Source organism: Colossoma macropomum, unplaced genomic scaffold (assembly GCF_904425465.1).
Source record: "Colossoma macropomum unplaced genomic scaffold, Colossoma_macropomum, whole genome shotgun sequence".
NCBI classification, from domain to species: domain Eukaryota; kingdom Metazoa; phylum Chordata; class Actinopteri; order Characiformes; family Serrasalmidae; genus Colossoma; species Colossoma macropomum.
The window spans coordinates 5,858,754-5,873,276 of NW_023494806.1; the positions used below are offsets into that span (position 1 = coordinate 5,858,754).

At 39.2% G+C, this 14,523-nt stretch overlaps 1 protein-coding gene across 2 annotated transcripts in view; it reads right to left on the minus strand.

Annotated features, from left to right (window-relative positions):
• Positions 1 to 14,523, minus strand: part of taok3a (TAO kinase 3a) — a 138,431-nt gene that overhangs the window by 41,400 nt on the left and 82,508 nt on the right. For both annotated transcript variants that reach the window (XM_036598865.1, XM_036598864.1), the window contains exons 9-11: positions 13,796 to 13,887; positions 10,750 to 10,843; positions 9,571 to 9,652 (exon numbers count right to left, since the gene is read on the minus strand). In XM_036598865.1, the coding sequence (XP_036454758.1) occupies positions 9,571 to 9,652; positions 10,750 to 10,843; positions 13,796 to 13,887 (268 nt within the window). The remainder of the gene's footprint in view (positions 1 to 9,570; positions 9,653 to 10,749; positions 10,844 to 13,795; positions 13,888 to 14,523) is intronic.

Genomic DNA, 14,523 nt, shown 5'->3' on the forward strand with positions numbered 1-14,523 from the left:
CTCCAAATATCACCAGATCCTCTGAATTTTTAGGTTGTTAAGGAGTCAAAATACGACTATTTCTACATACAAGCTAACAGTGCTGCACACTGAACTGACATCATAAAAAATAAAATGAAAATGGATGAATAAAATAAAATAAAATGAAAATTCGAAATATTCAATTTTTCTACATCAAAATAAACCGGATACAATGCAATTATTCTGAAGTTTCACCGGGTTGTTCAACCCACGAAAAAAAATTAAAAAATAAATAAATAAAATACAACAGATCAAATCTATCAAACAGATACTCTTTTCTTCTCCAAACTGCGACGTTGTGCAGGATGTACAGAAAGCAAAAGGAAGACTGGAGAGTTTCTCCTCCTCATTCAGGAGCTAAAACATCATGACTGCCTTCATTCACAGCTCAGATCCCAGCTGAGACTGAGCAGATCCACACGTGACAACACAAAAAAAACAGACAGAATGTCTGAGTGCAAAAAAGATTGTGAATGGGCAAACGGTGACCCTGTTCAGGCAACTTTGCATTTAGAGAAAAATCAAAAAACAAAAATATCAAAGAGCTTCAGCACTTCATTCAGAGTGCTTCCACATATAACTCATAATGTCCGTAGCTCCGTATGAGCGCGTTTGAGCTGCTTTTGGAGATTCTAATTGTTGGTCAAAAATTCTGATTGCTGGGACACGGCCGATCCTTCAGCTTGGCAATGCAGACAACTGTGATTAATATTTGAGGGCGATTAAAATAACATGGTATTTTCACTGCTTTCCCTGTTTTGTGTGCTTGAACTCGTTTACTCTCATCCGCATAAATCACATGAATAAATCACGCTCAGTGTGCAAAGGCCTCAAAACTCCAAAAATTACTTCACGCAACCAGTAAGCTTTGAGAAATGTGGTAGTTTGGCGTCGCTTTAGTCCACAGAGCTGTTAGCTTTCTTGTAACATGTTTGCAGCATTATTCCTATTCGACAGCCAAACAACCTCCTAATTCAATCTGAAGGAAAATGTAAACACGACAAAGCGTATCAGGTTTGGAACACTAGTTTACCACAGTGCACGATGGACGCGAATTTCCCAAACAACATTCATTTTTCTCATAGAGAAAATCTGCCTAGGGCTTCCTAGTATGGACATGACACTGACTATAGAATGATGGACAACTCCAGAGGTCTATTACTGACCTTGTTACATCATAACCTTGCTTTTTCCAGCTAGAGTCAGTTAGCTGATGGCAAACACGATAAATATATCGCTGTTGTCGGAACAAAACCTTGTATCTCCAAAATGGTAACTTTACAGGAGAAGGAAAAAACCTACTTTACTTTTAATGGAAGTCAATGGAACCAGACTTCTTTCCAAGTCATTTCGGGCCGTTTCTTTTGGTCCATTCATCATGAAATTTACGAACAATGTAAAGGACAACAGGCTAGTTCAAATTATGTCAAAAACCGAAAAACGACAAAAATGGAGATACAAGGTTTTGTTCCGAAAGCAGTGATATTACGTTGTTCAGTTAAGTTTTATTGCATTAAATCTCTGAGTAGAGATGAAAAAATGATGTCGAGCTTGCATGCACGACCGCTGACGGCTCCTGTGCGCTGCAGTTGTCCTATTTGCAGTCGTTCTCGACCCGTGTGCGGACCCCTTTAATTTAGGCTAACAGCTAACGGCTCAGTCTGCTTCCAGATAACCTAGAAAAGCATTAGCCATTCCAAATGGACATCTGTGACTGACTAGCCCTGGAGAAAACTAATCTAAGGGATTATCCACCTAGAAAGGGGGAAATGACACAATCCCAAACCCGCCACATTCCTAAATCTTCCAGGGAGACGTACCGCCCTTTCCTTCACAATCCCTACGGAAGCTGACCTTTGACCTCGGGCTATCCTGCATGTTGTGGGACAGAGGGCGATTTAGGAGCTGTGCGTGTGAGATCGGGAAAACGGCTGGGAACGTTGCACTGTGGGAATAGCTCGACATGCTAAACTCAGATTAGTGACCTGTTTTTTTTTTTCTCCTAAGGAGCTTGGAGGGCCAGATGAAGGGGGTGTAAAGAGGGAGAAAGAGAGACAGAGAGAGAGAGAGGTCAAGGTTTAGCCTAGCCGTCCCGTTCCTCACCTCCTGCCCGTCTGGAGGGCAGATAAAACCCTGTCAGGACTAAGTGATGGACTGAAGCAGAGATGGGCAACAAGGCAATATATGATCTACTGTGATGAATGATGGTAGCAAGTGCTTTCTAGATTATATCGTAGATATTGTTAAGGCTTAAAGAACATTAAACAACAGCCTGTTTCAAGCACAACTAGGCCTATTTAATCTAACTATTTAGTTATTCTTTCACCTGTTTTTTCCCCTTTTCTGTATTTTAATATTTTATTCTAACGTTAAAACCTTAATCTCTGTTCATTTTACTCGTGTTATTGTTTGCTATCCAGTGTCAACCAGAGGAGGATGGGTTCCCCTTTTGAGTCTTCGTTCCTCTCAAGGTTTCTTCCTTTTGCTCTTAGGGAGTTTTTCCTTGCAACTGTCGCCACTGGCGACACTCATGGGGGCTTGGACCCCTTGGATTTTCTGTAAAGCTGCTTTGTGACAATACCTGTTGTAAAAAGTGCTACATACATAAACTCTGACCTGTTTAACTGGATTTCATTTTGTGTAATATGTGAAAAAATTAAGCAACTGTTTTTGACTTTTTTTATGTGCCACTACTGGTGTATTCTATCTGTTCCAACTTACGGAATCTACACTCGCCTACACTTAATTTACCCGAGACTGTTTTTCCACATGAACAAAATAAAGACATCAACACAATTATTGCCAACAGTAACCTACCATCCAACCTCAAATCTCCATATTTGTCGATTTTCAGTTCTTGACATAATCTGAAAATATCTGTTGCCCTTTATATTGTGTCAAAAGTTCATGATGAATGGACCAAAAGAAACAGAATGACCAAAATGACTTGGAAAAAAAGTCTGGTTCCATTGACTTCCCTTGAAAGTAAGGTTAGTCTTTTCCTTCTCCTGTAAAGTTACCACTTTGGAGATACGAGGTTCTGTTCAGACAGCAGCGATATACGTTTGAAACGAGTCAATTCAACTCAGCACTTTTTGTTTTTTTCAGTCTGTCCTTATTTACCTCTCTTGCCCACCTCAGGATAAAGAGGGGGATACAGAGGAGTTTCTGTTACCCCTTGAGAGCGTGACTAGCAGGAACACAAATCTCTAAGCACTCAATAGGATTACCTGTGTAGCCGCAAACAAAAAGATCAACATGAAAAAAGTGTGTATTTCACAAACGCGCACACACACACACACACACACACACACACACACACACACACACACACACACACACACACATACTTAATGACCACAAAGAGATTAAACAATTCCAGACTTTTTGGCCAATACTAAACCAACTTTGCATAATGTTCCTCCTTAGACTGAAGTTTGCTTCTATTGTTTTGCACTGCAGCTTTGAGGCTAATGGAGCACACAGGTAACGGAAGCTTATATATCCACCACAAACTGCATGTGTTGCAGTGTTAAGTCATTGCTAATAGACTTGCTTTGTGGTTTCTCACACTTAAAGGAGAACTCCAGCGATTTCTTCAAATTTCTGCATAATTCAATCACTGAGATGCGAGCCAGCCATTGAGAGCGCTTGGATGTGGAATGGGTCATTGTACAGAAACTTACTAAGTCAGATCTCTTTACAGTGGTGGTGATAGGAACCAGGGGTCACAATGCCTACAACAGCCATTTTATTTAATATCTATAAGCAACAGTGAACCTACGTGCTTCTTTTGAGTTCTCATACGCAGGGTTGATGATGGCACAACAGCAGTAAATCTGAAATAATATTATAAATAAAATATATTTCCTTTGGGGACTAATATGTCTACATCAGGGGAGTCACAGACAGCTTTTAATTGGCCCCCAGCTTCTGTTTTACAGTGTATTGTAAGTGGCCTGTCAGTCAGTACATTGCAGTTCTTCCTTTCACCTGATGGTGGCAGCTGACCAGACCTGAAGCTTCATTTAGTAAACAACATTTAGTCAAGACTACAGACATAAAGCTCAAACTAAAAACTGAAAACTGCAGATTTTGGTGACATGTTAACTTCTTATCAGAGCAAATTCAGTAGTCCAGTGAATATTAACCCTTTAAGGTCAAACAAAAATGTGGCTACACTGCGTTTATTTGAGATTTAAAGAACATTACCTAACAAAACCAATAAATGTATAGATTTCTGTTTCGTTTGTCTCACAAATTGTACTTTTCAACAAGTAAAGAGTTGAATAGAAATATGATTAATATATCAGACATGTTGTATTGTTACTCTTAAACAATTTAATTATTTATTATAAGTGCTTATCGATCTAAACTGCTCTGAATGAACAATCCAACAATAAAAGAAGCCTCATGCATCTTTTATACAGTGATAGGAAACACAGTAGCTCACAGAGAGCTCCGATTCTATGCACTGATATTTTGAAAACTTAATATTTTGAATCATTTGTGAGTAATATGTCGGCCTTCAGGTATCTTAGCACAGTACAATCTGGCCCTCTTTGAAAAAAGTTTGGAGAGCCCTGGTCTACATGTACATCTTAAGTCAAGTCAAAATGTATTTATATAGCGCTGTTTCTAACAGATGTTGTCAAAAAGCAGCTTCACAGGAACCGCAGTCCCAATGAGTGTTGGCAAGAGAGACAATGGCAAGGAAAAACTCCCTAAGAGCAAGAGGAAGAAACCTTGAGAGGAACCAAGACTCAAAAGGGGAACCCATCCTCCTCCGGTCGAAACCTGATAACAAACAATGACACTGTCATTCATGTGTTTTTTTTAAATACAGTTCAGGCCAAAACTTTGAAAATCTATCGCAAAACAACATCTCAGATATCAGATGACGTATCTGTAACCATTTCATGTAAAGATTTTTGTCTGGAAGCCTTTAGAGGAATTAAACACTTTGGACATCTGGTTCTTCTCACCACCACTGTGAACAATTCTGAGTCTGTAGAGCGGAGCCTTAAACATCAAACCACTCTGAATGTCTGTTTACATCTTAATGGTTCGATTATGCAGAAATTTCGGTGAGCTCACAGATTTGATTGACCAGTAGGCAAACAGAAGACAGTGATTACAGAGAACACGAAAGACGACTGATAAACGTTTCCAAACCGACACAGTCATATGCAAACCCTCTCTTGGAGGGTTGGTAATGTGAGAGCTTGAAGGGCTTCTTGATAGTACAATAAGCCCTGCCGACGATGATTTGGGATGCACGTTTCTGGACAGTCTCCATCTGGTTCGACAGACCCCGTGTCAGGTTTCCACGCCATGCTGGGCAGGCGTACTCCAATATGGGATGAATATAACCAGTATACATCAAAGTCAGGTCTGAGACAGCCAGTTCTTCTTACTCTTCTCAAGAAATGAAGTCTTGCATTTGCTTTCTTCACAACAGCATGTATGTAATGGTCTCATTGTAAATCTGACTGAATCCAAACTCCAAGTATCTTAATAATTTTGTAAGATGGCTGCTGTTGTCCAGACAATTACTGCTTCCTAGCTGAATTTTAAATAAAAATAAACATAAAAATGTTGCCTGTGTAAAAGTCTCTAGAATATTTAATATTTTATGTTTAATTTTTTCCCCCCAATATTTTAAACTCAGCACATAAACAGAAACTGTGCACTAAAAGTTTGCAGAAAAATGCCAGGTTTAAGGCTGCTCTCTGTAGAGAATGCGTTAACTTATTTTCACTTAATAATAATAAGTACATCATAAGTAAGTAATAAAATAAACAGAAGGTGCCATTCGAAAAGGGATTTGCAAACCTTTGTATGCAACAGTACATAAAAATGAATAAAAACTCTCTTATGTTCACATTGTGGTAATCTTTGTGTGAAGAGTTGAAAAATTGTTGTGTTAAAAAAACAAAAATTAGATTTTCATTCAAGTTCGATGAGTAACTGGAGAGAAAGGTCCTTGATTTTGATTGGTAGGCCGTGGATTGACACGTGGCGCGCTTTTGCTGCACAAAAAATAATGTTTGTAATAAAAAAAAACATTATTGTACTTATTTTTAATGTATCATTATTATTACTTTTATTATTATTATTCCTAATCTTCTGTTGCAATGTGTCCGTTCCAACTTTTTGGAAAGCTAAATATTGATACATATTGGCCCTTATTCTTCAAAGTTGTACACAGTAAAATCTGATCACAATATGAACACATGCAAATTGACAGTTTTGTTATTCATCAGTTTCATCTGACACAATTTCATCTGTGTGAATTTGAGCATAACAGTTTAATAACAATAAGAATAAAAATAAAAGTTCAATAAAGTCCTACCTACCTAGCTACCTACACAACATAGTTGGTGCAGAAGCAACTCATACCCTGCAATAATACAGCATTTAAATATGTTATTTTAAATAATCACACTACACAATCACATTATTGTGCAGTCTTAAAAAAAATAATAAAATGTTCTGTTTACTTCACAGTCGTCACAAGCTGCCGAACGCTTTCACTTTGTTGGCTCTTTACCAAAACATCTGACACAAATTATGCTATGTTTAATGTAAAGCATATGTAAATGAGGTACTGGTAGGCTGGCGCTTGATTTCACGCGCTGAAGCTGATTCATCATTTGCACTCAAACCTCTGCTTGTTTCTACATCGTCTTAAAGTTTCACGAATCAGACAGACTAGTCTGTCATTAAAGGTGGTCAAAGCAGTGCTCTTTTTTAGGCACCTGTGATAAATAAGGGCCAGCGTGCATCGTGAAAGCAGATCACCCTTTCCTAGTAGCAGTCACTGGAAATGATCCACAAGAGAGCGCCATCAGCAGTCGTACAGTTTCTGATATTTTATAAAAGCAGTGCTTTGCATCAACACCACTGAGTGTCCTCGTTACAGAGAACTGTATGTGCTGGTTCAATGACCACACTATTGTTTAAGTAGAAAACAGAGTAAATTTGATTTTTTTGACAAACCATCACCTTAATCAAAGGAAAGCTCACTAAAGCTCCGTAATTATTTACATCACATTTTTTGCTCAAATCCGATCTCTCTGACAGGATGGTTCACACTCATTTAGGTAAGTGACTCAAATCTGTCATTAATGTGACGAACCGGCGTCCTGAAATGACCCTCATGCGCACATCCTACTCAGTAACGTCACGTGGATGAATCACATGCATCATCAGCACAAACTAACGAGCAGAACGAGCTTCGCTGAGAAGATAATTATCTCTGATCAGCTCTCAGCTTCATTATTAGAGCGAGACGAAGGAGAAAACGGTGAGATGTTGCTTTTCCTCCGTTTACAGGCTTTAACTTCTGTTCGGCGCTGCTGCCATGGTAACGCTGAATGATGGTGCACGCGCAGTGGAAAAAAGAGCACATGAACTCCGATCTGAGCGTCACATTAAGGTCACATGACCACGAATCGGATACGTATCCGATCCAGGACCACACATGAAAGTGACTCAGGTCGGATTTGAGAAGATCAGATTTGTGTCCACACAGCCCTGAAAACAGAACTGAGTCACATTAGGGCAAAAACTCGGATTTGTGCCACTTCAGCCTGCTAATGTGAACGTAGCTTAAAAACTACCGCAGTAGAAGCTTGTTGGGTTTGTAAGGTCAAGGAGGGGATCCATTTTTGTCTCATGGCAGTGCAGTCGTAAGCCTCCTACCTAAACACGCAGAAATATAAAGCGGAGCGGCAGAGAAATGTCCTCCTACAGCTATCATTTGGGTGATGTAGCAGCAAAAAGATTATGTCAGATGTGCATGCACCCAACACACACACACACACACACTTATATTGACCTCCATCGCTGTAGCTGGCAGAGGAAGTGAGTGAGAGAGAGAGAGAATAAGGGAGGCTTTACTAAATATCCTGTGGGTTGACTGTGTACACGTGTGAGTCAGCAGGAGCGGATGAGTAAGGAGCACACTGTCAGAGCAGGAAGCAGTGACTGATATGGTGAGGAGGAAGTCCGCTCACCCACCACAGGGTATGAGTACGTCCAAGTCACCCAAGAAGTGTCTATAAATTACATCTGAACATATTTACTTATATTTAGGAGGGATTTTTACAAGCGGTTTCCAAGTTAATGCACTAATAACAGGCACAACAACTAACTTTTAGCGCATTTTCTTAGTTTGACCCTCCAAGTCATTCGTAGTTCCAGCCTGAAGCCCAGCTGTTCACACTCTGTGACTGCTCTCTCGATGCCATTTTGTTCAAATACAGCTTTAAACAGCGAGTTCTCTCGTTTACTGTATTTGTTAGAAACTAAAAACATGAAAAAATAGAAATTAGTTATTAGTTAATGCTTAGCTGATTTGTGCTTTTGTGCTGAAGTTAACATCTTTAACTAAAGGGGGCTAAAAAGGGGGAGACATGCTGTGTAAGGTTTGGTACCATGCAGATCAAGGCCCAATCCCATTTCACCCCTTGGTCCTACCACTTAGCTCTTACCCCCCCCCGTTTTGTGCATTTCCTGTTCCACCTTAAATAGTCCAGCAGTTCTGATGCCTGAAGCGTCAGAATGTAACTGCTGCTCCATTTAAGGTGGAACGGAAAAATCTGAATGAATATCTGGTGGTGAATATCTGACTTCAGCTTCATATCACTGAGAAATCAGGGATGGGCGATAATAAATAATCTGAAGGCCCTAAATGTAACTAAAGCCCAGCAGTGAGGAGCTGAACTTTACCCTCCTCTGCTCTCACTGCAGACTGGCAGGGTCACCTACAGAGCAGTGCTAGTAGCTGTTAATGAAGTAATGCTCTTTTTTAATTTGAGGGTCCCATTTCACAGATTAAGATTTCAACCACTACCCCTGTAAGATGACACTTGATGGGATTGGGCCCAAATCTCCGTATTGTTTACAGCCCTGTCGTTTTCTCACTCTCACTATCTTGCAGCAGGAACGTCCCTTCAGTCTAGTGCTGTCACTGCAAAGCAATCACGGTTTACACTGTATGTATGTCGCATAATCTGTTCTCTCATTTACTGTATTTGTTAGAAACTAAAAACATTAAGACATAGAAATTAGGTATAGTTGATGCTTAGTTAATTGTCCTTTTGTACTTAAGTTGACTTCTCAGTTTTGGGGGGCTAAAAAGGGGGAGACATGCTGTTTAGGTTTTGTATCAGGCAGATCAAATCTCTGTATTGTTTATAACCCAAATCTCTTGTAGCAGGGACATTCCTTCAGTCCAGCACTGTCACTGCAAACCAATCATGGTTTAAAGCCACATTATCTGCACTTATTTGTGGCATACTAGTATTATGACAAGCAACCATTATACTGGATGAACCGGTATATAGGCCTCTACTAGCTGTGGCACCATTTTGAAAACCTCCTGCCCCGACACGTGACTCTAAAAACAGCAGTCTGTGGCTGGTCGTATGGTGGGACAGTCAGACGGCCCCTTCCTGTCAGAGTCAGCGGTCCTTTACCACATTCTGTGACAAAACACATCAGATTCTCTCACAGGCAGAGCGTGTGTATGTGAGCGCTCACCCTCAGTAGTTCTGCTGAGGAGGGTCTGTCCTGAGGTATCTTTAGTAGGCAGTAGTCAACGAAGCTCCGGAACGCGTCCGTCCTTCACAAAACACAGAGAGAGAGAACAACAGTGACATGAAACATAACCCACAGCAAAGAACACGAGTCATTTTTGAAACATCGTAAAAGCAGCAGTGTAATGAACATTAACGTTAGAGTTTGTCAGTGTTTGCATATATTTTTTTAAAAAGTCAGTAAAAAAGTGCAAGTTTTTAATTATTAAACTGAAAGTTCAAGTTCTAAAATCTGATTGGTTGGAATAACCTTTGATCATTATATTGCTTGGCAACAACAGCCTAATGTTAATGAACTGCACTGCTTTATGTAAGAAATGTTTTTTGCTATTATTTTTAATAATAAAAGATTTCATTAACTGAACATTGGTGAATTTTACCATATTGTACAGCCAGATGGAAAAGTTTGGGGGCTTCTGGTCAAATTCCATGCTTTGTTGATTTGTGAGTTATGGCAAACTGACATTTCAAACTTTTTTTTTTTCCAACTTATTAAGCTATAAATAGAAATTGTGCACTAAAATTTGCAGAAAAAAATGCGTCCCTGTAGAGGATGTGTTACCACATTTTTATTTATTTATTTATTTATTTTTTATTTAATTGTCAGGGACAGGGCTCATAAAAAATAAACACTAACAATATTAAAAGAATAGTAAATAAGCCAGAGTTAGCCAAAAAGAACATCTACTGGCCAGATCTTAAGAGGCATCTTAGAATAACTAAAATATAAAAAAATATAATATTAACACATCATAAAGGTGTGAAAAACAACTCAACATACTCAGCAACAAAATGCACATCTAGAAAAATACATAAGCAAACCTGCATAAAATAAACAGCACATACAAGCATACAAGCATTTTCACCTATAAAATTAACAAAACATGTCATTTCACCTGGGCTGCCCAGATTTTTGCATATTACTGCATTTTGTCACTGTTAAGAAATAACTCTGAGGCCGTGTGTTAAACTGATTTACCTGTATTTACACCTTAACCATGAGAAAATCACTGTAGCGCACAGCCTCTTGTAGCTTGGTGCTTTGTTGTATTACAGAGAGTGTATATTATCAAGCACAGAAACAAGTAAACAAGTGAGTCTGTATGTTTGTGTGGGCACTCACCACTCATTGGACTGCAGTGTGGGGGAATCGTTCTGAGCAATGTGATATAAGGCACTCATAGCATTCATGTTGAAGAGAGGAGGCTTGCGCTCGGCTGTATGGGAAAAAAGTAACAGAAATACAGGAACACTGCAGTGAATTAACAGCATTTAGAGTAACTGATACGTTTTCCGCCTCATCATTTGATTACCATGTTTCAAATACGAGTCATTCTGGATGTTACTTTTAATCAGAAGTTCATTCTTAATGTTATTCAGCTTTCCCCAAAATTACAGAATCTACCCCACAGCTACAGCCCTGTTCATCATTCTGAACATATCTAACACATACATAGTACATATACACACTAAGGCAACAAATATGCAACAATGTTAGACAAATTCTATGATTAAAATATTCAAATATGGTAAATTATTCAGAATAACCAACATTTATCACTTTTAACACACTTCAGTGGAGAAACAAACGTTTGTATAGACAACAGTACCAAGTATTTGCCAGCTATATAGTCATATACAATACTCTGAACACCCTGCTGGTCAAAGTACACTGTATGGACAAAAGTATTGGGGCACCTACACGTTACACCTACAGGAGCTTTTCTGAATCCGATTCTAAATCCATAGACATTAATATGGAGTTGGTCCCCCTTTGCAGCTCTAACAGCTTCTACTCTTCTGGGAAGCTTTCTACAAGATTTTGGAGCGTCTGTGGGAATTTTTGCATTCATCCAGGAGAGCATTTGTGAGGTCAGACACTGATGTTGGACGAGAGGGCCTGGCTTGCAATCTTCATTCTAGTTCACTCCAAAGGTGTTTGATGGGGTTGAGGTCAGGGTTCTGGGAGGGCCAGTCAAGTTCTTCCACACCAAACTCACCCAGCGAGTCCTTTATGGACCTTGCTTTGTGCACTGGGGCTCAGTCATGCTGGAACTGAAAAGGTTCTTCCCCAAACTGTTCCCACAAAGTTGGAAGCATAGAATTGTCCAAATTGTCTTGCTCTGCTGCAGCATGAAGATTTCCCTTAACTGGAACTAAGGGTTCTAGGCCAACCCATGATAAACAACCCCATATCATCATCCCTCCTCCACCAAACTTTACAGTTGGCACAGTACAGTCGGGCAGGTAACGTTCTCCTGGCGTTCACCAAACCCAGACTCGTCTATCAGACTGCCAGATCTTGATTCTACCACGCTTGAGTGGTAGAATCAGTGAGCTCTTTAGAACGACCCATTCTTTCACACATATTTGTAAAGGCAGACTGCATGGCTAGGTACTATGCACCTGTAGCAATAGAACCGAATCATCTAAATCCAATGATTAAGAAGTGTGTCCCAATACTTTTGTCCATACTATGTATTTGATGTATGTTTTATTGAACATACGTAACTTGAATACGTTTTTTCTGCAATGTTCAGTGTACAGATTATATTTATTTGCTGAGTTTTACAGATTGAGGGGAACAAAAATTAAATAAAACATCAAACATATGCCATAACTCTTGCATAGGCCAAATTTTGTTTTATTTTTCCTTCCTATGTTAAATTTTGCGAATAAGCAGTAATTGTGCATTAAAATGTGCAGAAGTGTGTCCTCTGTAGAGGATGTGTTCACTTATTATCACTTATCAAAATCAACAAAGATGACCAGAGATGCATACAACTCTAGGTCCATAGGAGACTCCGTTCCTAAGCATGTGATTTGAGGCGACTGCATCAGTTTTAACTCCAAGCGCAGTCGAAAGCTCTGCACTGCCAGCTCGCTTGTGTGTAACTACAGGGAACATGTAGAACAACATTTTGAGACAGGTTGTGCCTCGGTCCCCTTCCCCAAGTGGATGAATCTGATGATTGCGAGCGCGTTGAAACAGAATTCAAAGAGAACGCAGTCAAAACTTGGTGAAGGACGCGTCTTCTGAGGATGTGAGTAAATCATCTACTATTGTCATCATATCTTCATCAGTACAATGTTGATTTTGCAGTTGAGACCTGAACATTGAGCTGGACTTTCTTTCTGAGCCTGTGCATGTGACGCTAATACATAAAGACGCATGTCGTGGGACGAAAAGCTCCAACAAACTCCGACCTGACACTTTTATAATGGACTAGTTCAGGATTTACAGGGCGACTCACAGCAGCACACAAATACTATATTGTAATGTATTCAACTAAAGTGCAGTATTAAAAGCAGAAATTAAAAGAAAATAAATGTATAGAATTTATGGAATAGTGCAAAAGTAAATTAACAACACCACAAACAATGATAGGCCACGTTCACATTACAAGCCTCATTGCTTAAATCAGATTTTTTTGCTCAAATCCGATCTCTTTGACAGGATGGTTCACACTCGTGTAGATAAGTGATTCAAATCTGTCATTAATGTGACAAACCGGCGTCCTGAAATGACCCTCATGAGCACATCCTACTCAGTAACGTCACGTGAATGAATCACGTGAATCATCAGCAACAAACTAACGAGCAGAACGAGATTCGCTGAGAAGATAATTAACTCTGATCAGCTCTCAGCTTCATTATTAGAGCGAGACGAAGGAGAAAAAGGTGAGATGAGCTGCTTTTCCACCGTTTACAGGCTTTAACTTCTGTTCGGCGCTGCTGCCATGGTAACGCTGAATGAAGGTGCACGTGCAGTGGAAAAAACACACATGAATTCCGATCTGAGCATCACATTAAGGTTGCATGGCCACAAATCGGATATCTGATCTAGGACCACATATGAAAGTGGCTCAGGTCGGATTAGGGCAAAAAATGAGATTTGTGCCACTTCAACCTGGTAATGTGAACGTAGCCATAATGATGATTAGAAGATAAAGACGACAACTGATTGAATATTTTTTTCATTCAGTTATGAAATTGATAGAATATTAAAAATGAAAACACTCGAGAGTTGCAGCCCTAACACACACACACACACACACACACACACACATACATATATATATATATATATATATATATATATATATATATATATATATATATATATATATATATATATATATATATATACACACTCATTCTCTGCTCACCCAGCTCAATGCAGGTAATCCCCAGAGACCAGATGTCCACCTTTCCTTCATACTGGCCCTCATCCATGGCTAAAATCACCTCTGGAGCCATCCTGTTTCACAGACACAGACAGCAAAAAAACACAGGCTAAATTTGGTCACTGTCTGGGTTCTGTTGTGTCCTCATGGTAATGGACACTGTGACCGTTATACCGTCTGCTAGCTGCTGGAATTCTGGTTATTGACAGTTTTATGACAACTGGAGATCCTCGTTTTGACCATTTCATTCTCTGTTTCTCAGTCTAACTACACAGCATTCAGTGTACATTATTACACGTGCTTATTACACAAGATACTGAATGCATTCATAATTTAAATGCAGAAGTTATGAGCACTTCTGTAAGAAAAGCGATACTACTAATAAATGTTTAGATTCAAGTATTTTTGCCCAAATTTCAGTCATTTAAAGGGGAATTCCACATTTTTATTTATGTACAATTTAATCAGTAAGATATAGTCATTCAAAGTAGTCTGATGTGATATGCTAATTTTAAATTCTAAATTAAGTGAATTTCTAAAGTGCTCAATGCCTCTAAATGTTCCCTCACAGAAATTTATTACATAAAGTGGTTCTAAATATGTTGCCTAAAGACCGAGACATTGTTTTAATGATTTTGTGAGAAGACTGTGGCATAAAATATATTCATGGTAGAGAGGTACACGCAGGCCATTTCATGGCACAGCAAAGA